At 50.6% G+C, this 21,268-nt stretch overlaps 2 protein-coding genes across 5 annotated transcripts in view; one reads left to right on the top strand and one right to left on the bottom strand.

The window, feature by feature from the left end:
• Positions 1–1,796: 1,796 nt before the first annotated feature.
• Positions 1,797–14,161, bottom strand: SCNN1G (sodium channel epithelial 1 subunit gamma). The gene is made up of 13 exons (XM_030002329.1): positions 14,035–14,161; positions 13,437–13,767; positions 12,249–12,543; positions 11,627–11,820; positions 10,565–10,668; positions 9,938–10,101; positions 6,894–6,992; positions 5,542–5,659; positions 4,970–5,048; positions 4,833–4,890; positions 4,435–4,496; positions 4,158–4,233; positions 1,797–3,712 (listed from the first exon to the last, which is right to left on the bottom strand). The coding sequence occupies exons 1-13, from the start codon at positions 14,063–14,065 to the stop codon at positions 3,323–3,325; spliced, it is 2,001 nt and encodes a 666-aa protein (XP_029858189.1). The 5' UTR covers positions 14,066–14,161; the 3' UTR covers positions 1,797–3,322.
• A 374-nt stretch (positions 14,162–14,535) lies between these two features.
• USP31 (ubiquitin specific peptidase 31) overlaps positions 14,536–21,268 on the top strand; it is a 47,038-nt gene continuing 40,305 nt past the window's right edge. For all 4 annotated transcript variants that reach the window (XR_005931419.1, XM_041120156.1, XM_030001761.2 and 1 more), the window contains exon 1: positions 14,536–15,235. Coding sequence is in view for 3 of the 4 variants with exons in the window: in XM_041120156.1 (XP_040976090.1) it covers positions 14,624–15,235 (612 nt within the window). In the remaining variant the exon portion in view is untranslated. The remainder of the gene's footprint in view (positions 15,236–21,268) is intronic.

The following is a 21,268-nucleotide window of genomic DNA, read 5'->3' as shown; positions in this document are numbered from 1 at the left end:
AACACCTACAGAAAACCTGTGCTTTTCCAAAGAGCTTAAAGTGAGCATTCATGGCAAAAAGCGCCTGGTAGGACACGTCCTGGGTTATTGACCAGAGTGGCCTTACAGGCGTGCTGCAGGGGAATGCTACGCTTCAGCAGCTTTGCTCTCAATTAAATGATATTTTCCTTATTAGAAGTGCAGTTAATGGGTATAAAGTTTGACCAGTCAATACAACTACTTTCTTGCAGGATTGGCAGCACTTAGTTTATTTTAAAGGGCTTTTGTTTTGCTCTGGGAAGACTTCAAAGATACAAGGCTTTCTAAAATTACAACTAGTTGAAACATCATCCACTTTACAGCTCTCCCCGAGTCTGACTTTGCTCTAACAAATGCGGTGCTGCAAGGCTTTGCCTGTGTTGTGAATTCTCAGGTACCCCAGAGAGAGATCTGGGAACCTGCGGCACCCACACGACACAGCTTCTGGCTGCCACCGCGATGGGAAGCGTGGCTGCTGACCAGCACTGGGGACACAGCTACCCTCCGAGGCCGTGTCCCCTCGGCCATCCCGAGCTGCACCAGATGCAGGCACCTTCCCCGGCCACAGGACCCAAGTGCAGCACAGTTGTCTGGGCAGCAGCTGTGGGGGGTTTCCTTCCTTTCCAGGGGGCTGATTGCATGATTAGCACCTGCTGATTTAACCCAGCTCTCGGTGCTGGGGTGTTGCTGGGAGTGGGGCAGAGCCACTTGAGCTGCCTGAGAGGAAGAGGAGTCCTTGAGTGAGCAGGCTTGGCAGCAGGGAAGGAACTGTGCTGTCCCAGCAGCAAGCAGATATTCTACAGCCCCTCCTTGGCACTGCCTGCAAGCAGAAGTGAGCAAACGTTGCAGTCCCTGCAGAGAGCTGCAGTCTGTCAAGCGTTGTTGCATGCACAGGTACGCATGAGGAACAGAACTGTGGTATGTCCCGCTTTGTGATATTTGCTTGCTTTTTCCCAGGGGAATGTTTGCCCCCCTCAATGCTCACAGGAGGCTGTGCTTTCTAAGAGTCGGAGTCAAAACTGACCCTAGCAACTACCTGCATCTGGAAGAAGGTCCCTAGTCAGATGTAACTGAGCCAAACCAGCTCCTATATAAAGAACCAACAAACTGGCAAGGAAGGAGCTTATTGTAAGACATCATTTAGCTCTGAAGCTTGCTGTTATTTCCACCACTGTTGGTCTTGACAGCTCACACCTGTAATGCAAAGGGGAAGGTGTCCCTGGTGCGCGTGGCTTGCACAGGCTAGTCTGTTCTTCTCTAGGTCTGTTTTGCCACTGTTGCAAATGGGACAAGTCTAGTGTAATGGGTGTCCTTATTATTCGATGCTGTGTTAGAGGTGGCGGGGACAAGCAATGGTTTGCTTTGAGCACCTCACCTTTGTGCGTTAGAGAAGGGGCTCTGAGGCAGAGCAAACCCCGTTCTCTCTTCTCCTATGGTCTCTAAAGGACTGCCCAGGAATGGAACTGTTTGGGGACACCTGAGGTTCCAGCGTTTTTGGTCACCTTGCTGGCTCATGCTGATTTCTGAAAGACATTTTCACTGCACACCTTCTTGCACCCTTGGCCTCCCTGCTGCCTGCTCCTGAGCCAGATCTAGCAGCACTCTGCAGCACAGTCCCACCTCTGCAGAGGAGCCCAGGGTGCCTGGATGGGGTGCTCAGCAGTGCTGAGCACCTGGCAGCCCCAGGGCAGGCACAGGCTAGTCCCATAACCTTTTGGGATGCCCAAGTTGCTTATCATTGATTTAAAAAAAAAAAAAAAAAAAAAAAGGCAAAGCAGTTATTCAAAAATATATCTTTATTTTTTTTCAGTTTATCAGCTTTTTAAATAGTTCAGTTAAAATATGTTTTATTGCACGTTAAAGAACCTTTCTGGATTCTCACTGTCCTATATAAAATAAGCTTATATAGAGAAAGGAAAAGAGACACTTTCTTACACTGACACACGCACGTGCACACACGCTCTGAATCACTCTTGCTCTACAAAACCCCTAAGCAGCCAACCCGGCGTAGGCTAGATTCATCCTCAACATCTACACAGGGTGCTCTAGGCAGCTAAGAATCAGCTATGGTAGCAAAGAGTCAGGTGCAGAACCGGGAGCAAGGGGAAGGGAGCTGCCACCGCAGCTGGGTGCCCTGGAGGTCTCTCCACGGGTGGGCGCAGGCAGCAGCCTCTGGCCCACCTGCGGCGCGGGGAGGGTCCGGCGCGGTGGAAGTAGCACGGCATGGTGCACAGGAGGCAAGATGGGGGGAGCTGGTGCAGCACTGTGGAATGGAAGGGGCATAAGCAAGGTGGATGACGGACCGGTGGGGCAGATGTATCCTCCGGCCAACTCCCTTCAGGGATGTGTGCGGAGCCCAAGGCAGCTCCAGCCCCGCGTGGCTCCATCACCTCCCTGGGCACTGCCAGCTCCGGGGCGGTGAACCGGGCAGCCGCAGGAGGGAAGTCCTTGCCCAGGGTTGAGCAGGAAAAGAGCAGCCAGCTCCCTTTGAGGCTTCTGGGAAGTCACGTGTGGCCAAGGCCATGCACTGCTTAACGAGCTCCTCTGAGGTTACGTTTAATGGCCGGCTTGAGCGATGTAAAATGAAACAAGCTTGCAGAGTATGCAATTCACTATCGTGATCCAAATTAGACTTCATGCCCTTTTCAGATGATTCTTTTGGGACGACTTAGGTACTCCTACTCAAGATGTGTAATAACTTGCTCTACGAGCACATCTATGGCTATCCTAACCTTTCATCTCAGAATAAAGAGCTCCTCAGGCCACCTTTGGAATCAGGTTCCTAATCAAAATTCAGCTTGAGAGCTTTCCTTTTTATCCATTTTGTGCTCTTCCCAAACCTCTGTCATACCCCTTCCTACAAATGTCATGCTACATTCCTGAAAGCCCTGGGTTTTTCCCACAAGTCAAGCCACACAGCAGAGAGCAATTAGCATTAATACTCAATGTGGCATCAATCTTCTGCTGTGGAGTAATTCCTGCCCACATACAATGGGGTGTGTCAGTTGGTTGTATGTCTCTGTCTGGCAAGACATCCTAGCTCAGTGCCACATCCTGCTCCAGCCATCTCCTGCAATGATTAACTTGAGAACTGATGTTGCTTCAAGTTCCTAATGTCTCTGAGCCCTTGGGTTTTGTGTCTGAGCTTTGCTCAGAGAAGCTTTGACTGCAAGTTCAATCCCTGAATAAGGGTCTGACCCAATAGCCCTTCAGTGCTTGTTTGGATGCGTGCCTTTCACCCCTGGACATGTGGGTCCAGCACCCACCTCTTATTTTGGCACCTGGATGGGCGGATAAATAAGCATCAGTGTTGCCCAACCTCTAGCGTATCGGGCAGCTGCTCCGTGAACGCAGTCTCTAGCCGCAAAGTGCTGTAATTGGGGGGGGGAGTCCTGGGCAAGGGGTTGTCCTGGGGCAGTGGCAGGCGGAGGGCGGTGTTGAAGGTGGGCAGGTCCTCATCGATGCAGACAGGGTTATCATGACCCTGCCTCTCCAGGTCGCCAGCCTGCGGTGGCTTCCCCAGCCGGTCCCTTTTTCGGTCGTTCCACCATTTCTTTGCCTTTTGCCATTGGCGACGCATTACGATGGAAAGCGAATCAATGAAGAAGACCTCGACGATCTCAATGACGCAAACGACTGAGCAGCTCATCCAAAGGCCCAGCTGGCCTCCGAAGTTGGAAAGAAGAATTACGAGCTGGAAGAAAAGACAGAGCAAGGTTATCGGCTCCTGCGGGCACCAGACGCGCATCCATGGCACTGTTATGGCACGCAGGGAGGCTGTGTCAAGCTGGGGTACCCAGGGTTTGCTGTGAGTGCTACCAAATGCAGTGGGACTTTCCTCTGCTGCCTGTGTTATCCTCTCCTGCCCTGCTCCAGCAGGGACGCAGAGCTGTGCTTAGCACAGGCAGCCCGCAGGCTACCCCAGTGCAGGGCTTAGAACCAGACAGTTTGAAAAGCAGCCCCGGATAAAAGGGCTGCAAAGGGCAGGACTGCCCCCTGCCATGGTGCATGGTCTGAGGACAGTTTCCTGCCCCTGCCTGGATGGGACTGCTCCCTGGCCAGAGGAAAACTTCCAGCCTGTCTGGGAGGAAGAGACATGTCTTCCTGGCACTGAGCAGGGAACTGCTGTGCTCACTTACTGTGTTGGCAGGATTCTCCGAAATGAATCTCTCGTTCAGGTCTTTGTAAAACACCATGAGGTTTGCAAGGTCCGTCCTGAGAGGAGAAACAGAAGGCAGGCTGAGCGTTTAGTAAAACAATAACATGAAACATACTGAAAAACTATGCAAATAACCAGTTGGACCAGTAGGGCTGGGCCAATCTGAGGGAGCTTTTTCCCCAATTGCCATCATTAGGGCTGCTGAGATTATATCTGAGCTTGAGGTGCAAGCTAGAAACACATACATGGAAACTTACTTGTTCAGCTTCTTGTTGATTTTTTGCCCTTTGTCCCAAGAGAGAACTCGAAGCATCCAGTCCTGGAAAAAAGACAGAAAATACTGCTATAGCTGTGTGTGCTTGTGTAGAAATCCCCTGGAAAGGGAGCTCACGCTCCACACCTCCTTGAACCACCTTGGGTGCCAGAATTGAATGCGTGTGACGGGCCAGCTGTCCCTGAGGGGATCTCCCAGCCCACAAGCCAAATTTTAGTTTAATGGTGAACTCCTGGAGGGGAAGTCCTGACCTCAACACTACAGACTGAGCCTCTGGGAGGAGCATCACTGAAGTGCTAACAAATACCCCAAGGGCCTGGGTTTATTTAATGCCTTGCTGTGGCATGCTATTCTCACTGTGGAGCGCAATTAGGAACTGACCTCTGACACGGTGGATGGCCACTGGGCGATGCTGGTGGTGAGTGCCCACTCCTTGAAGCTGAAGAGAGAGACAGGCTGTCAATTGTGAGCTCCAACTCCCATGCAGCATTTTACCTCTGGTGGTGGGCAGGACTTACCTGCAGGCGTCTTTGCAGATTTGCTGGCAGCCTAGCTGCTCCTTCACAAACTTTTCATGCAGTCTGTAGTAGCAGTACACTGCAAGAAGGGAGCAAGACATGTGTACGAGAAGCTGGAAAGAAAAGCAATGATCTCTTGCTACCTGTGTTGGAGTGGGGCTTCTGGGGTGTAGGTGGCCTTTGTGGCCATCACCTACGTGGTGGGGATAAAAAGGTTTACTCTATAAATATTGCAAAATACTCTGAGAAGTGGTTGTCACTTACTATAGGCGTGAACAATTGCCTCACCTAGTCAAGTCCTCCACTTGACACTTCTGTGGTGTGCACAAATGACAAGCAGTTAGGACAACTGTCAGAAACAAGTCAATCTGAACAAGAGAGGCGGTTTTAGGCTCTGTGGTATTGGGTTTTAAGTGGGCTAAAGCAGATCTGCCTGTTCCCAGCACGCTGTGTGGCTGGGAAGGTGCTCGGTGCGGGCAGGGCTGTGCTGACTGGGGATGGTGCTGTGGAGGGCTGTCGCTGGCAGCAGGTGGTTGAAGCACGTGCAATGCAGGAGGTTTTTGAGTACTTACTCCAGTTGGGGTTTTTCTTGTAGTTGCAGTACTCTGCCCCAGCAGGTAAGGGCTGTGCATACTGGGCACAGCCACATGAGTCCACCATGGCCTTCTGAAAGCAGGAGTGCAGGCAAATCTGGAGGAGATAGACCAAGAGCTGGTGTCTAAAAAGCACAGGCTGCTGGGCTTCTGCAGCACCAAAGTCCAGGCTTGCATGCACCTAAAAACATCCTCTGTTTATCACAGTAGCAGTGAGATGGGAACCCCATTTCACTGGGCCTTCAGGCTCTGTTGCTAGTGAATACAAATACAGGCAGAAAGTACCATGGAGGATTTATGCTCTAGTGCAAGAAATAAGAATATAATCCTCTCTGAGGGGCGGGGGGGGGGGGGGGGGGTCTGTGAATGCTCCCACTTCCCCTATAGCCATCAAAAGCTTCAGTGTTGCAGTTGGTCTTTCCACAGCCATGGAGAAGGTTTTCAGTCTGCCATGGCATGTGGTCCATGAATCAACAACTAGGTGTGGGAAGTGACTCACTGTTGAAAATGTTCACAGCTTTGACCAAATTGTGTTGGTGCATATTTGGAGACCTGAAGTTGTAAGGATTAATAGGGGAGTAGAGTCAGTGTTTTGTGCTAAAACACTTAATCAGTTGGAACAAGCCGGAACTGAACTTCTCTTTTTGAAATCCCAGTCATCGAGCCTTTTGGTCCCAGTCCCAGCCCTCCTGAGCACTGAGTTTCAGTGAAGTACTGTTATTAAAAACCTGAGATAATGTCTGTGTGATCCTACCTGGCAATACATCACAGCAGAGTTCAGGTATAATACCCCATAAAATAAAAATCCAGCCTAGGCACAGGCTTTGCAGTAGGCACCAGCTAATATAATTACAATTCTTCAAGTAGAGAGTGCCATAACAACTGACACTCTCCAAGAGGACCCAATTACAGAAACCATGCAAAATTAGTGGAAACTTACTCTGTAAACAAACATCCTGCTATCTGGATACTGATTAGATGGTATCTGTTATTCTTGGAGTCCTAAAGGTCACAATTTCTGGCTTCAAGGGTTACTAAGCTGCAACATTTACTTGGCCAATATTTTCCAGTCTCACACTGCTTGAAAATTGCCTAATGAGCTAATGTTCTCTCTTTATCTAACAGGGTGCCTAAGGGAACTTCAAACATCAACCACTTAGGAATAAAACTTGGATTTTAAAAAGTGCTGTGGTATTTTACATCAGTGGTTAAAAGCAGTGACCCTACACCTGGACTGTTCACAATCTCACATCCTGAACTACAGAATATTGTAAAGCTTTTTACGAAGGTAGTTTTCAAGCGACTGATAAAAACAAATGTAACAGATTTACCTGGAGTGAGTAGCTCTTGTTATAGAGATTTTCTACTGGTATGTCAGCACCAGTCTCCGTACAGTCACTGTAGGGTTTGCTCAGCTTGCGAGACCGAGTCTGAGAACCAGAAAAGAACAAATCTTGGTTTTTGGAGTTCACAGAGAAACCAAAGGATTTAGTGGTAATTCATCATAGTTCTGAAACTGTAAGTGATGGGGCAGGTTTGAACAGCATGTTTACCTTCTGCCATCTCAAATGATTTGTCAATCACTTGTCAAAACAAGGGGGGGGGTTGGTTTGTAATATCCATTTCCCAAAACACTGCTCTGGCTGGATTATCTGCTGCCTACGGTGAAAACCTCTGCAGGAATGCCAAGATGGTATCATCATAACAGTGAGGATTTTTCAAAGCAGAGTAATTCACATGTGTCTTCTCTCATTGCAAAGTCCTAGAGGCTATGCATCATTTATCCTGGATGTGTGTTTGTGTTTTGAGGGAAGCGGGGTTGTTGGTTGGTTGTTTTTGTTTGTTTGTTTTGTTTTCTGTGAAGACCCACACCTTCCTGAGCTGTTGTTGCACTGGCTGCTCCTGTTCTGTGGGTAAAACAGCACTTCAGGCTCCGCTAGTGCTCAACAGCACCTCTCTAAAATCACTCTAAATCAAATGTTTATATCTCCTTCAGGACTTTTTCCAGGTACTGCTTTGACCCTTCCTCTCCAACGAATGCTAACACCTTTTCCTGTTCTGCAATCTCTGCCCAGAGAAAAGAGCTCTGAAATGCCGAGTGCTGCGCCTGCGAGGTCTGCTGAAACCAGGGCTGGGAGCTGTGAGATTCACAAGACCCGATTCAGGCTACATTGTCTGCTTCCTGCAGACTGCCTTACCTCGCTCAGCCCTAAACTCTTACTATCTTTCTGCAGTAATTATCCACTTTATAACAAAGAAAGTGGCCTGAAACCACAAGAAATGTCATCCATTTAAGAATCCATTCACCTGTCTTTCTCTACAGAGTTTAAAATTAGGGGCTGATCCTACAAAGATTCAATTTAGTAGGAACCTGAGAAATGCCTGCTTGCCTTTAAGGCATTGACTATAGATCTACAGGTTACCGAGGTCAAACCTGATAGCGAGCATTACCATTTTTGTCTGCAGCAATAGAAGGCTACAGGCATGTATGGTGCAAGTCAGGTCTTTTAGAAGGATGCTCAAATCTCTCTTTGGAGGGAACACAGAAATATGTGATTTCAATATTAGAGATTGATTACTTCTGAAAACTGAACGCAACCAGCTTTTAATATGCTTGTAACTTCCGCAGACAATCTAATACCAGGACACCTGCCTCAGTCTGCCACTGTATCTTCTAGCAGATGATAGATCCTTTGTATAGAATTTTTTTGTCGTGGTTTATACTCCTACAAAAGCTTACTTGTTCATTCAGGTACTGAAATAATTTCCAAACTAAATATTTAACTAAAGCACTGAAACTCCTACCAAGCAATGCCTTGTTTGCATTCCAAACATCTTGGAATATTTTTGGAGGCGGTGGGGAGTCCTAGTACACTGCAGAAATACATGAGCGATAACCTAGACACTGACATTCGCATTTGGAAAACAGCAATTGCCGTGCTCAAGCCTGTAGCAAGCAGCTTTGAGTGTGGCACATGTCCACTGTGTCCTCCTTCATGTACTTGGATGTGGGTACAAGGACTGATCCGGCACCTCCATGGTGGAGCCATGTCCTGACAATTGCGACTCCCCCTCGGCAGGCTCTCTGGAGTCTTCTTTTACTGGCAGTACAGTGATGACCAGGTTTTGTTCTGTTACGTTAGGATGTAATCAGATCGCTTCCTCATGCCATATCTTTTAAACATAGCCACCGAGATCTGTTCAATCTTGTTTTTTATACTATATGCAACAGTTCAAATCTACTGTGCCAGGAAAATATTACATTAAATATTGAGACTCTGCCTGCAGTGACTTTCTCCTGTACAGTGTAATAGTTACAAAGGAAATAGTCCTGTGAGAGTTTGCCTCCTTTTAACTGTTCTGGTTCTGATACCTCCTATTCACTTTTCGTTTTTTAGGTGGCATTTATCCCCACTGGTTAGACCAAGCAGTCGCTGCCACAGTTTTCCAGACAGCTGGAAGATAGTTAACTATTTGCACATTTAAAAAACATCAGTCCTGTTTTTAATGTCTTTTCTAATGCGTGGACTATCTACATCTGGCACACCCAGCCAGGACAGATAAGCAGGCTGGCTGATGCATTTGACCCAACCATCAGCGAAGAAAAGGCAGAACTAAAATGCTCACTTAACAGCCCATCCAGATGAAAGGGCAAAGTCTGGCTTGCCTGATGGCACTGCTTTCACTTCTCTACCACGGGAGGAAACCCCTTGGGTCAAATGCCTTGTCTGCACTACAGTAATCGGGGAAATTTGGAGCTGCAGCCTTCCCTGCCCTTGCTGACAGCAACATCGAGATGCTTCACTAAGCTGGCAAAGGCAAAGTCTCTGCCCACGAGGTTTTTTTTACAGCTGGGATAGCAAGAAACCCAGCAAAACGAGACTTACACCCACAAAACAGTTCAATGGGTTGCGCTGCAGTCGTCTTTACAGACCTGACCCTAACACGGGTTACCCACAGCTCCAGCTCATTCTCTTCTGCCCCCAGAACCTGCGTGGGATGCAAACTTGTCTGCTTATTGCTAAAGCTAAACAAGGCACTTGACAGCACATTTCTGTGGTTGTGGATTTTGCTGCGAAAACAAACAAAAAAAATCCCCTGGAAAGCCAAAGGGTTCGAGAAAAGGGAGAACAAACAAAATCCCAGTAGCTGTTTGGTTTATAAAGACCTGATTTTCCAACAGCCTCTGTGCAAAGGAAAACTGTTCAGAAAAGTGCTATCACAGGATTTTCGTCAGGGCACTTCAGCTGCTCAAGTGTGAGGTATTAGATGCCTTCCAGCTGCTGCCTATGTTCAAACATCGTATCGGTTCATATTTACATCTGTTTCAAGGAAATGGTGCCATGCACCTGGAGACAAGATTGCTGTCACTCACAAAGTGCATCCCTATGGAGGTGGCTGCTGCAGTCTCAATTTCTGTGCCAATGTCTTCAATGAAGGGATATTCGTTTTGGTCATGGACAATGATCTTGGCTCCTGTGGATGTCACCAGGAAGGGGTTGTAGTCGGCTTCATCTATATACAGAACAACCTGCAATCCTGAAGAACAGGGACAAGGCAGGAGCAGAGTTAGTTACACCAGAATCCAGAGCCCTTTTTTTTTGGTGAGGGAGGGCAGCACAGTTTATTTAATGTTATCTGGCCTTGAGAACCATAACAACCAAGCAAAGCCTTTGCAGTGCTAGACTGAGATGCTTGCAGCAAGTAATGTCCCTCCGCGGCCCCAAGTAGAGCAAACAAATCATGTCTCCATAGAACGTGGCTGAAAATTACTTTAAAAAGTTATATAACTGGGAAGCAGTAATTTCAGATGGAAAACATTAGTGATGCAATGATATTATCTTTGTATTCTCTGGCAATAGTTTGCACTAGTTCAAACAAGCATTCCCCCAATCAGCTTGCGCATCTAGAGCCAACACATCAATCACTCTCCAGTAGGATCCAGTTCGCTGAACCGCTTGTTTGTTATCTAATAGCTCCTCTGCAAACTCAGTTTCCTTACCGTACTCGCTGCCTCCAGTGGAGGTGCTCAGGATCGTCCCGTTTTCTCCACTGTTGAAGGTGTAGCAATTGCCATGCAGGGGATGATGGAATCGAGTAAAGTGCCTGAAAGAAATCGAATATTGTTACATTGCCCTCTGCAGTTTTAACTGTCTGTGGAGAAAATCAGCAGATTTGGGCTTTTTGTTTTGGCAGAGACATAGCAGGACTGGATATTTCTTTTTTTTTTTTTTTTGCAAGCAATTTATTTTGCTGAAAAGTGTGGGTCTTTTTCTTAATATCTTGAAACTGCATGGAAATATGATCTGGTTTAATAGCATCAGGAAATGAAAAGTTTAACAGGTTTTCATGTGGGAATGGGGGCTGAGTGGGGGAAGTGGATTTACAAAACTAGCAGGAAGGTGGCGGTGGAAGGGACAGAGTCCTCTTTCATTTGACAGCCAAGTGTCTAAAGGAACACAAACCTTCATTTTTCAGAAAAGATGTCAGCCACTGTCATGCAGGGGAGGGCGAGAGGACACACCCTCGTGATTCAAGCACGTTCCTGTCCTTCCTGTGAACATCCCCTGCCACTCAAGCAAACGTCTTCCTTCCAGGAAAAGCTGTTATGCATTTGCATGATCACAGACACATGCAAAATGCCTTCAGTAATGGGAGTTACAGAGCAGCTTGCTTTGCACATGGCAGTGGGGAAATTGCTAAATCCAAGTACAAGTGCAAGCTTATCCCCACAACTGCATGGGGGAACTCTGCTGCTACCCCCCAGTACAAAGGGATGATGCTCCGGCCACCAGGACGCACAAGAAGTGCATTGCCACAATCATAAGGAGGTAGATTTGATTCTGCCAAAAAAACATAGGTTTATCTGAAATGTGGACAGCAGAACACTAAGACAAATGAAATTAAAGAGCATAATTAAGTTCATGAAGATGCAAATGTTTGCTTTCATTTAAAAATGGAAACGGTTCCTGCTGGAATTCAGGATATATCAAATATTAAATTCCTACATATTATGTACTTGGAAGTAAGCTGTTAAGCTGGCAGGTATTTTCTGTGCACTGACCTTTTGTCACAAGATAGGCCATCAAAGAAACATGTCAGCAGAAGGTCATCAGCAGAATAACTCAATTTTTCTTTAGTCTCCAGGGGAATTTGTGCCATGATGTTCATGTAATGCAGCTTGTACCATTCTTGGATAGCATTAACACCAGAACTGAATGTATAAAGTGCACACTCACTGCTGTTGTTTGCATCGCACTGATAATTACAAAGGGGAAAAAGTGTTTCAGATGAAATGAAGTTAGGTATTCTACAAGGTATGTGTGACACTGTTTCTCTTCCACAGTAATAACTACGTATGAAGTTATAGTGGGACAAGGGGGCATCAGAGACCTTTCATTCATGGCTAAGTGATAAGATTACATGTTTCAGGCCCAAAGGAAAGGTCATGGAAGGCACTAAGTCTATTTGGGTAGACTTCAGGAAGGTATTTCTCTTCCAGAGAGCTGGAGATGAATCTGCAGGCAGCCATGGAGGCATGGCAGAATGGGCAAAAGGGCAGAGGGAGTGTTATTCACTACAGAGCCACCTAAGCAAGCAATAACACTGGCCAGAGGGATACCAACCCAAAACACCCCTTCGTTGCCCCACAGGGAACTTGCTGGCCAAGGAAGAGCAACACTTACCAGCTGAAAGCCGATGATATCATTTGAGTCCCCAGAGTTCACTATGGACGAATCCTTGTGAAAGACACTGCCCTCGATTTTCCTCTTTTGGCCACTGCGAAGGTCAGTTGCTGTCTTAGAGAAGTCCTCAAACTTCAGCAAAGGGATCTGTTTGAAGAAGTCGCTCCCTGTGCTGTTCCACTCATCCACTGACCGGCGCACCTTGGACTTGCCCTCTGAAAATCCGTAGAAAGTCTCCAAAGCTTTTTTTGTCTCTTTGTCCAATTCAGATAAATAGTCTTTCATGGAACTGTACCTGCATTGGAGACAATGGGATAGAAAGTGACATCCCATCTCACCTCACCACCTAGCTGCAGCGTTTTGCCTGCTGCTCTCTGAACCTCATTGCTCAGGGCAGAATTCTCTGTCGTGGACTCACATCGATCTCTCTTACCACCACATCAATTTACATCGGTGCGGGTAGACAGAGCCATACTCTCAGAGAGATCTCAGAGCACAGACCATAAGAAGCAAAGCAGACTGAACTACAGAGAAAGCCCTCACAGACTCCCAAGCTCCTTGAAGGTTGTGTTAGAAAGCCCAAGGAGGCAGAGCATGTGGAAATAAGACTTCTGTGTCTGTGCCAAGAGACACGGGAGAGCTGGATCGCCTACAGGGAGCAGGGTGGATAGCTGGCAGCAGAACAGACATCAAGGTAAAGTGTAATTTGGCAGGAGAAAAAGTACTGTTGATTGATAAAGTCAAAGCATCCTATAAGGAAAAAAAGAGGCAACAGAGGAGTGACAGATGTTCCCTTTCCATTCTTCAGGAGACGCCGTTGTTTGTAATCCTGGAACTTTGGTCCTGGGAAGAAGGGAATTTGAAGAGAACCAGGGAGCTGACCAGGGACTGTCTCGAGCAGAAAGCTAAATCAACTGAGTTTAGCTCAGCGGGCAGCAAGGGAAGGGCGCGATTATAATCCACGTGCGTCCGAACAGCATCAGCACAGAGGTGGATACATTACTCAAAGTGCCGCAGAGGGAAAATCCACGGCTGGGAAAGACTGCCCACGAGCAGCACCGCGGTGGAGCGGGACGAGCCTGGGAAGGGGTTCAGTGCCGGGCTGGTGAGGGGATGACGAATTCGGCAGGAGACCCCGGCGGCTGGGGACCACCCTCTCCTCCCTGCCAGCGCCCGCCGGTGCCTTACTTGTAGGGGTTGATGTTGCAGATGGTGACGGCGGGGAAGGGCAGCTTCTGGAACTGGACGGTGACGGAGACCGAGGCGCTGTAGTAGTTCATGAGGAGCTCGGCGCACTGCCAGAGGATCAGCCCGACGGCGCTGAGGGTCAGCAGGATCCAGATGAACCTGCGCAGGCGGCCCCGGGACACCACGATGCGCCGGCAGCCGTGCGTGTTGGTGTTGAGGCAGTACCACCGCATCAGCTCGCTCAGCGTCGGCGCCTGCGGGCCCTTCACCGGCAGCGTCCTCTTGATCCGGGCCGTGATCTTCTTCCCGGGGGCCATGGCGCCGGCGGCAGCTGCGGAGACACGCACCGGGCGCCTGAGGGGGGGGACGACCCGGCTCCCTCCCACCGCTTCGCCGCCTTACCGCCGGAGCTGCCACCGCCCGGCGCGGCCGGGCGACCCCCGGCGCTGACACGGCGCGGTCGTCCCGTCCCGTCCACCCGCCGCCGGCGACTGCGGAGCCGCGAACCGGCATCCCGCCCCCGCCCCACCCCCGGCGGGTGTTTTAATCCGTAAAACAGCCTTTTCCCGGGGGAAATCGCGCCCCCGCCTCGCCTCACCTCGGCCGCCCTCCGGGCCCGGCGGGGCCATGCTGCGCTCCCGGTCCCGGCGCCGCTGCCGATGGCGCGGCGGGCGGCCGCCCCGGCACCTACCCCCGCCGCCGACCGCCCCGCCCGGCCCGGCCCACCCCGCCCCGCCCCGCCCCGCCGCCGCCGCCACCGCCCACCGCTCCGCGGCCGCGCAGCGCCGCCCCACGGCGGCCGCCGGGGCTCGCGCGGGAGCGGCGGGGCCGGGCGGGCGCCCCCGGGCAGGGTCCTGCGGGCCGCAGCAAGCGCCGGCGCCAGCGGCGGTCCGCCGCGGGTGGCACGGCGCGGTGCCAGCCCGCCGCCTGTCCCCGCCGGGACGTGGAGGGGCGGGGCCGCGGCCGCCCCGCCGCCGTGCCAGCCACAAAGATGGCGGCGCTGCGGCGGCGCCTGCCCGCCGCTAAGGTGGCGGCGCGGTCACGTGGCGGCGCGCCCCGCCCCGCCCGCTGCATGGCGGCGCCGTGAGGCGGCTGAGCCGCGGCGGCTGCGGCCCGGCGGGCGGGCGGAGATGCGGCGGCCGGCGGGCTGAGCGGCCGGGCGGGGATGCGCGCTGCGCCGCGCAGCCATGTCGCGGGTGAGCGGCCCCGGGCCGGCCGGCAGCGCCAAGGAGAAGCGCTCCTTCAGCAAGCGGCTCTTCCGCGGGCGGGCGGCGGGCGGCGGCGCCGGCTCGGCCCCGGCCCCCGCCTCCGCCGCCGCCCCGGCCGCGGCCCCGTCCGGGCGGTCGCTCGGCGGGTTCATGAGCCGCGTGCTGAAGACCCTCTCCACCCTCTCGCACTACAGCAGCGAGCCCGAGCCCCGCGGCCCGCACGCCCCGCGCCTGCCCCCGCCGCAGGCGGCCGGCGGCCTGGGCAGCTGCTTCCCGCCGGGCCCGCCGCGCAGCCCCGAGCCCCCGCCGCGGCCCGCCGGCGGCCCCGAAGCCGTGCCCGGCGTGGCGGGGCTGCGCAACCACGGCAACACCTGCTTCATGAACGCCATCCTGCAGTGCCTCAGCAACACCGAGCTCTTCGCCGAGTTCCTGGCGCTGGAGCAGTTCCGCGGCGGGCCGCCCGCCGCCGCCCCCAGCCCCGCCGCCGACGGCCCGCCGCCCGCGCCCGGCGAGGTCACCGAGCAGCTGGCGCAGCTGGTGCGGGCGCTCTGGACGCTGGAGTACACCCCGCAGCACAGCCGGGACTTCAAGGTGAGTGGGGCGGCGGGGCCGCGGGCCAGAGGGAACGGCTGCCTCGTCTCTTCGAGGCGGGGAGGCCGAGCGCGTGGCGGTCGTGCCGCCCAGGCCTCCTCCGCCCGGGAGCGGCTCGCGACCGGCCCTCGAGTCCCTTTCCCCCTCGGCGTGGGGACGGCACGGCCCGTTGGTGCTCCTCGCCTGGCCGCTGTGCTTGGGGCTGGGCTCCGTGTGTCGCTCCGGGGGCCAGCGGGAGAGGCCTGCCCGCCCTGTGCTGGCGGTGACAACAGAAAACGTGTCTTCCCCATGTCACCGCGGGCTGCGTGGCCGCTCCGGTCGTCGGGATGTGGCGGGGCTTCGTTGCTGGTCCGAGCGTTTAAATGGTGCGAACGGCCCTCTGGCCTCGCCAGCCGCGCGCCGGTAGCTCTGGAGAGCTGCTCTGGCTTCCCAGCGTCGTTCTGGAGAAGCCGACCCCCGGCTGCACGCAGCCTGGCCAAGTGACGGCGTTGCGTGCCCACGCCGTCGGCCAGGCGGCCGCCCCTCGTCATCCCCAGGCTGAGCGCCTGCAGTCGAGGCACTGCCGCTGCGTTCGTTACTGACGGTGTTGAAAGCCGGCTGACGGCTCTGCTGCTTTTTACTGGTGAAAGTGTCCATTTTGCTGTTTCATACCTCTGTTGTGCTGCCATTAGAAAAGTTGTGTCTAATTGCTGTTGTGGGGCCAGAGCTGTGAGCATGCACGGGAGGAGGTGGCTGTTGAGAGGTGTGCCTCGCAGTCTCCCCGAGCGCTTGGGAGTTTGGGCTGATTTGGGGAATGCGTTGCTGGAGTATGAGATCGTAACCTCCTGCTTGTACTAACCAGTGTGCAATATCGTGGTGTTCTCCCTGCTGGAGGCCTCGCACCACGGTTTGATCCGACAGCACTGTCTCCCGCCGTGCCCTGCCCCGCTGTGTCGTCCTGTGCCCTGTCTCACCTACAGTTTAAAAATGTCCTACAATGCTTTTGAATGAAATAAGACACAACTGTGTTAAAAGTGCTCCATGCCGAACTTGCTTCTCGAAACAGTAAGAATATTGAGAAGTTTTATCATAACAGTGATTCCCTGGCATATAAAACTGTTAGGCCGTGTGAAAGAATGAGAGGTTAGATGGTAGCTTCCACACCATTAACTTGAAGACCTTTGCTTTAGGGGAATTTTTCTTGCAGAGTGAGTTGGAGAGGGGATGCACAGATGCATGGAAATACGTCAAGAACGAAGTTCGCACATTCTCGGGCTCTCTGCCTTCAGTTCAGATGGGGTGCGGCAGCAGGTAGAGGCCGTGGGTACCAGCGTTTGCTCTCCCTCGGTATCTGTTGGATGGTGGGCTGGCCGAGAGGCTCCTGAGGTGTCAGCAGTGTTTGGCACCCTCAGTCGTTTGGAGTGACGCATGGCCGGCACCTCCTCCCTTCGCTTCTCCTGTGTGTTTCCAGGCGGTTGCATCCACCCTCACTGGCAGCTGTGGGGGGTATTCCCTGGGGGGCCTGGCTGTTTGCCTTTGGAGGAAAGGCACCTGCCCTCTCTCGAGGATGCCTGGCGCAGGTGGTTGTATGGGCACTGGGTAGGGACCGTGTGCGACTCCGGTGTTTTCGGAAGTGTTTGTTGATGGAGGAGCGCTCGGGAAGCCGATCTGCTCAGCTGTGGTTTCGGTGCGTCCAGTCCTGGCAGCACTGTGGGGTGCTCGCCTTTATCCTAATCTGTCACTGCTCTAGAGGTGTTCTGGCAGGAGAAGAAAATGTGGATTTCTCCTGAGCAATAACAGGAATAAAAGGTTGCAAAAGCAGAATTATCTTTTGCCAGTGTAGCTGATAAAATCAAAGAGGAACGCAGACCACTTTCTAGGCCAAGATACGCTGTTTATGCAGGCCTGTGGTAGAGGTGTTCAGATAAGAGTGACAGAAGGAGGAAGAGAAACAGGTCTGTAGATTAAATTAAGGCTGTGTTTTATAGTGGAACTTTCTTTGCTTATTTGCAGGCATCACTACTGGTAAGCGAATGCTTTTCTACTCATTGTTGATGTAGCTGGAGCCCATCAATCTTCTACCTGCCAGGTCCCCTGGAGGTTTTTAAAACACAAATTGCTGTGGGGGATCTTGTCCCAGTAGGTCCTGTTCAGTGCTGCACATTGTCAACAGCCCCTGTCTTATTCAGAACGACTTTGTCATTATGTCAAGTACTTGGCTGTTTCCTTACAGGGGTCAATTACTTTTAATAGTAATTTAATGCCTCTAAAGACAGTTAAGTAGCCTGAACCTGCTATTAAATTCAGTGTTCTTAATTAAAATTTTTCTCAGCAGCAGATTTGCACAGTTAATTCAAAGATGTAAACAACAGGCTTAGGTTTGAGAAAAGTGAAGATTGGCGTTTTCACTCTGGAAACTGCTGCTTCTCCCCAAAACAAGAAAAACATTGCCCCAAGCTTGTTTTGGGTAGAGGGTGGAACATTCCCTATCTTTGTTGCTTTAATTTTTTTTTTAAGAGTGAAAAGTGTTTTCAGGAGAGTCACTTTGTGATTTCACTCCAACATAGCCATTGACAGTAACATTTATTTGGTAGTCAAAAAGCTCTTTAGCCACCAATCTTAGAAATCCATGTGTGTTGGGTTTTTTTTTGCCTTTTTCCTCTTTTGACACTGAATATAATTGGGCGAAGACACTTCCTGATTCCTAAATACTTATCTGCAGGCGCTAAGCGTATTTAGGGTAAAGGATAATATATATCCTCTTGCTCGTTCTTATATCTGTAGGCTTTTTTCTTGGGGCAGAGGAAACTTTTCTAAGAGAGAGTCTCTCTGAGTCCTTGTGGACAGAGGCCTTTGAGGGGGCGAGTTTTGAGATGCTCTTTGCCCTTAGCTGTTTTTTCTTGGTAGTATTTTCTCCCTTTTTACGTTGGTCTTCAAGAAATAACCAATCCCACGGGTTCATTAATCATGTAGTCCTGCTGCTGAAAACAAGGAGAAGGCAATTAAAACGAGTGGTTTGTATAAAATGGTTTGTCTTGTGATTGCAGGGCCGAGAGAGAGCCTTGCAAGAGACCTAATGCACAGTGAGGGGAGGCGAAGTGTTCACCCGGCCAGCAGCTAGCACATTGTCTCTGGTCAGATCTACTTGAAACACAAGGATCTCTGCTGGTTTCTGCATTTTAAACCTGACCTTTCTCTCTGCCATGGGAAATTTTTTTAAAATAATCTTTTCTTCCTGGTCTGCAGTGTGGATCCATGTGGAGCACTCTGTAAAGTGTTCGCAAATGGCTTATCTTCAGGGCAAGGATCTGCTGTGGAAAGGACACCAAGGAAGACTTTGGGAGCACTTGCTCTCTGTGATTGAAGTGGAAGTGCCATGGAAGTTGTGTGTATCCTCTGCTATCCCTGCTACAGAGCTGTTCACCACCCAGGGGCATGTGCTTTGCTTACTGTGGGTGCGGGAGGCTGAGCTAGCAGGAGGCAAAGGATGAGGGGAAGCATGTCTTCACGAGAACTGGAGGAGCACTGCGAGGCAGCTGGGGAGCAGGAGGTCTAGAAGGCCATAGCAGTAGGAAAAGGTCAGGGAAGCAATGGTCTGGGATGTGAAAGCAGAGGGGTTTGGTTCCTTGGGTAGCAGCCCTGGGGCTGGGCGCAGAAGGGAGCTCAGGCAGCCCCTTCCCAGGGAGACGATACAGGAGCACCGTGGCGGAGGTGATGGATGTTTTGTTTTGGTTTTTTTATCTATGGTTTGGATGACTTTTCTGTTGGTCCTGTGCTCATTTGCAGTTTGCTTTAACAATCCTTTTCTTCCGATTGCTCAGTGGTTTTTATTTTCCTGCCTAAACAGAGCTGCTGCTTTCATAACAAGGGCCAATATTGCAGCTTGTGCTTCCTCTTTCCCCTTTGTGATGGTGTGACAATGGTGACAAACATCTATTGTATAAGCAGTAGCTGTGCTTTGGGCTTGTTTTTTTCCAGGGAGCTGCCTGCAAAGTTCCTGCAAGGGTCAGATAGTGAGGACAGAGCGCCCTTTGTAATGGGGAATTGGTCTGTGACACTTGGAGGTGTTGATGGGGGTCTTAAGCAAGAAGGATTTTCATTTAAACTCTTTGGGCTTGAAAAATTTTATGTACTTCATCTAAATCCTCTACTTTTGCCTTCCTTGGAGTTCTGGCCTCCTGTGGATGATGAGGCTGATTTCTGTTTTGAGGCTTTCTTCGTAGCTAAGCCAGTTGCATGCTGAAGCATGTCAATGTTTAACAAGACCCTTTGTATGCTAGAACTGTGTTGATTGCATTTTTTTGCTCCACAAGATGAAGACAGCCTTATTTTTTATGACCTGCACTGTGTACAGCAAATACAGCAAAATCATAATAACTTGATTGAGTTGGATTATCAGAATTAGATCTGAACACAGAATGAATCTCTGTTAGTAGAGCAGGGATTATTGTGCCAGGTTAATAGTGCTGCTTCCATTTTTATTTATTTGTTTTTAAACCTGTGTTTAGTGTAAGATTTCATAGTAGCTGTGTGTAACTTACAGTTTCAAGGTGCTCTGTTTTGGAAATGCACTTGGTGTAAATATCACACTTGGGACACGCAGTCTGTCAACTGTGTTGGTCGTTTCTTTGTGAATTAATAAATAACAACTCTGAATTATGAAGGAACTCCTGCAAAGTATTGACATGCTCAGTATCTTTACCTTTGGTTGTAGTGACAGCAGTTCTCAGCATGGGGCTGCTTGGTGCAGTTTGGGTGTTGGAAGTCTTCAGTCCTGCACCTGGAACTGTTAGTCACAAGCTCTTTCACTCGCTAAAGCCCTTGTGCTTTGCTAACAGGGCCAGTTATATGTGAAATGGGATCCCCTGGATCGTATTTAATTATCTTACTCTCTGCCTAGCGCAGCAATCAGTTATTTTATTCTGGACAGTGTCAACTGCTTATTCCTAAAATATTTCTGCGGAGAGCAGACTGTCCTCCCTTTACACAAAGAGGTGGAAGAATGGGGCATGAAAGAAGAAATGCAAGACCCTTCACCCTTACCTCCTGGTCCCTCGTCTCTTGATTTCTTGGTATTTCAGTTCCTTTGTTCATCTAAAAGGGCTTTGAGGGGGGCCAGGTGATGTGGGATCTTGGAAGTGCTTGTTCCAGTTCAGTCCAGGTGCTCCCCGTGGTGGCATTGCAATGGGGAGACTTGTCCTAGAGCTGCTCTGGGATTTGGAGTTGACACGTGAAACAAAAAGCAAGTTACAAATTTTCTACATCATTATTGTGATGCTTCTTGACATCATGGGAACATGTTTCTCTCTTCACTGGGATTACAAAGGTCTTTAGCAGTCTTTCCCCATTAGACTTTTCTTTTTTTTAATGTTAATGATCAATAAGATGCAAGTCCATTATTGTGTGTGGTTTTGGGTTTTTTGTTTTACTTTTTTTCTTTGTGTATATTTCCTTACAGTTTCTTTACTTTTTTCCCCCCTCTGACAAACCCTCTGAGAAGGGTTTCCTGCAGCAACATCCTGGTTGCCTTAAAGCGGCAGTGATTTACCTGTCAGATCCAAAGACTTTTCTGGGGATTTCTGGCTTACGCTTCAAACTTTGATCTGAGTATGTGGAGCAGAAGGGCGGGGGAGCAGAGAGCCAAGCTGCAAAGTCCGGAGGTCGGGCGCTGGTTTGCTGAGAGGATTCTGCTGGAGGGGGAAAGCATAAGTGGTGCGGCTGCTCATCTCCAGAAGTCCAGGAGATGAGCTGGAGGAAAGGACGAGGGAGAGGCAGGGGAAGAGACCCCAATGTGGAGCAGCTCTGCGGCCCTGCTATGAGGTGGCCCTGGGGGCTGACGGCTGGATGGACCCTCTCTGGGTTTGTAAGGGTGATTACACATCGTTGCCAAAACATGTTCCCTGTCTCCTGAGCTCCGAGGTCTTTATTTCCACACTGCCTCCACAGAAGTACAAATGGTGAAAGTATGAAAACCATGTCATGGCTGGCAACTTGTGGAGGGGGTAAGGGAGCGCGTGTTCTTAGGCAGCTTAATTGGATCTGTGCGTTGCTCTG

The sequence above is a fragment of the Aquila chrysaetos genome, chromosome 25, assembly GCF_900496995.4.
Source record: "Aquila chrysaetos chrysaetos chromosome 25, bAquChr1.4, whole genome shotgun sequence".
Classification (NCBI taxonomy): domain Eukaryota; kingdom Metazoa; phylum Chordata; class Aves; order Accipitriformes; family Accipitridae; genus Aquila; species Aquila chrysaetos.
This window is presented reverse-complemented; position numbering and strand designations above follow the sequence as displayed.

Bases quoted from the DNA above. Each gene is read 5' to 3' on its own strand.
- SCNN1G (XM_030002329.1), bottom strand. From the start codon at position 14,065: ATGGCCCCGCCGGGCCCGGAGGGCGGCCGAG. The intron at 11,821-12,248 runs GTAAGTGTTGCT...TGTAATTATCAG, and splicing joins ATATCATCGGCTTTCAGCTG to TGCGATGCAAACAACAGCAG. The intron at 4,234-4,434 runs GTAAGTTTCCAT...TTCTCCTCTCAG, and splicing joins ATCAACAAGAAGCTGAACAA to GACGGACCTTGCAAACCTCA.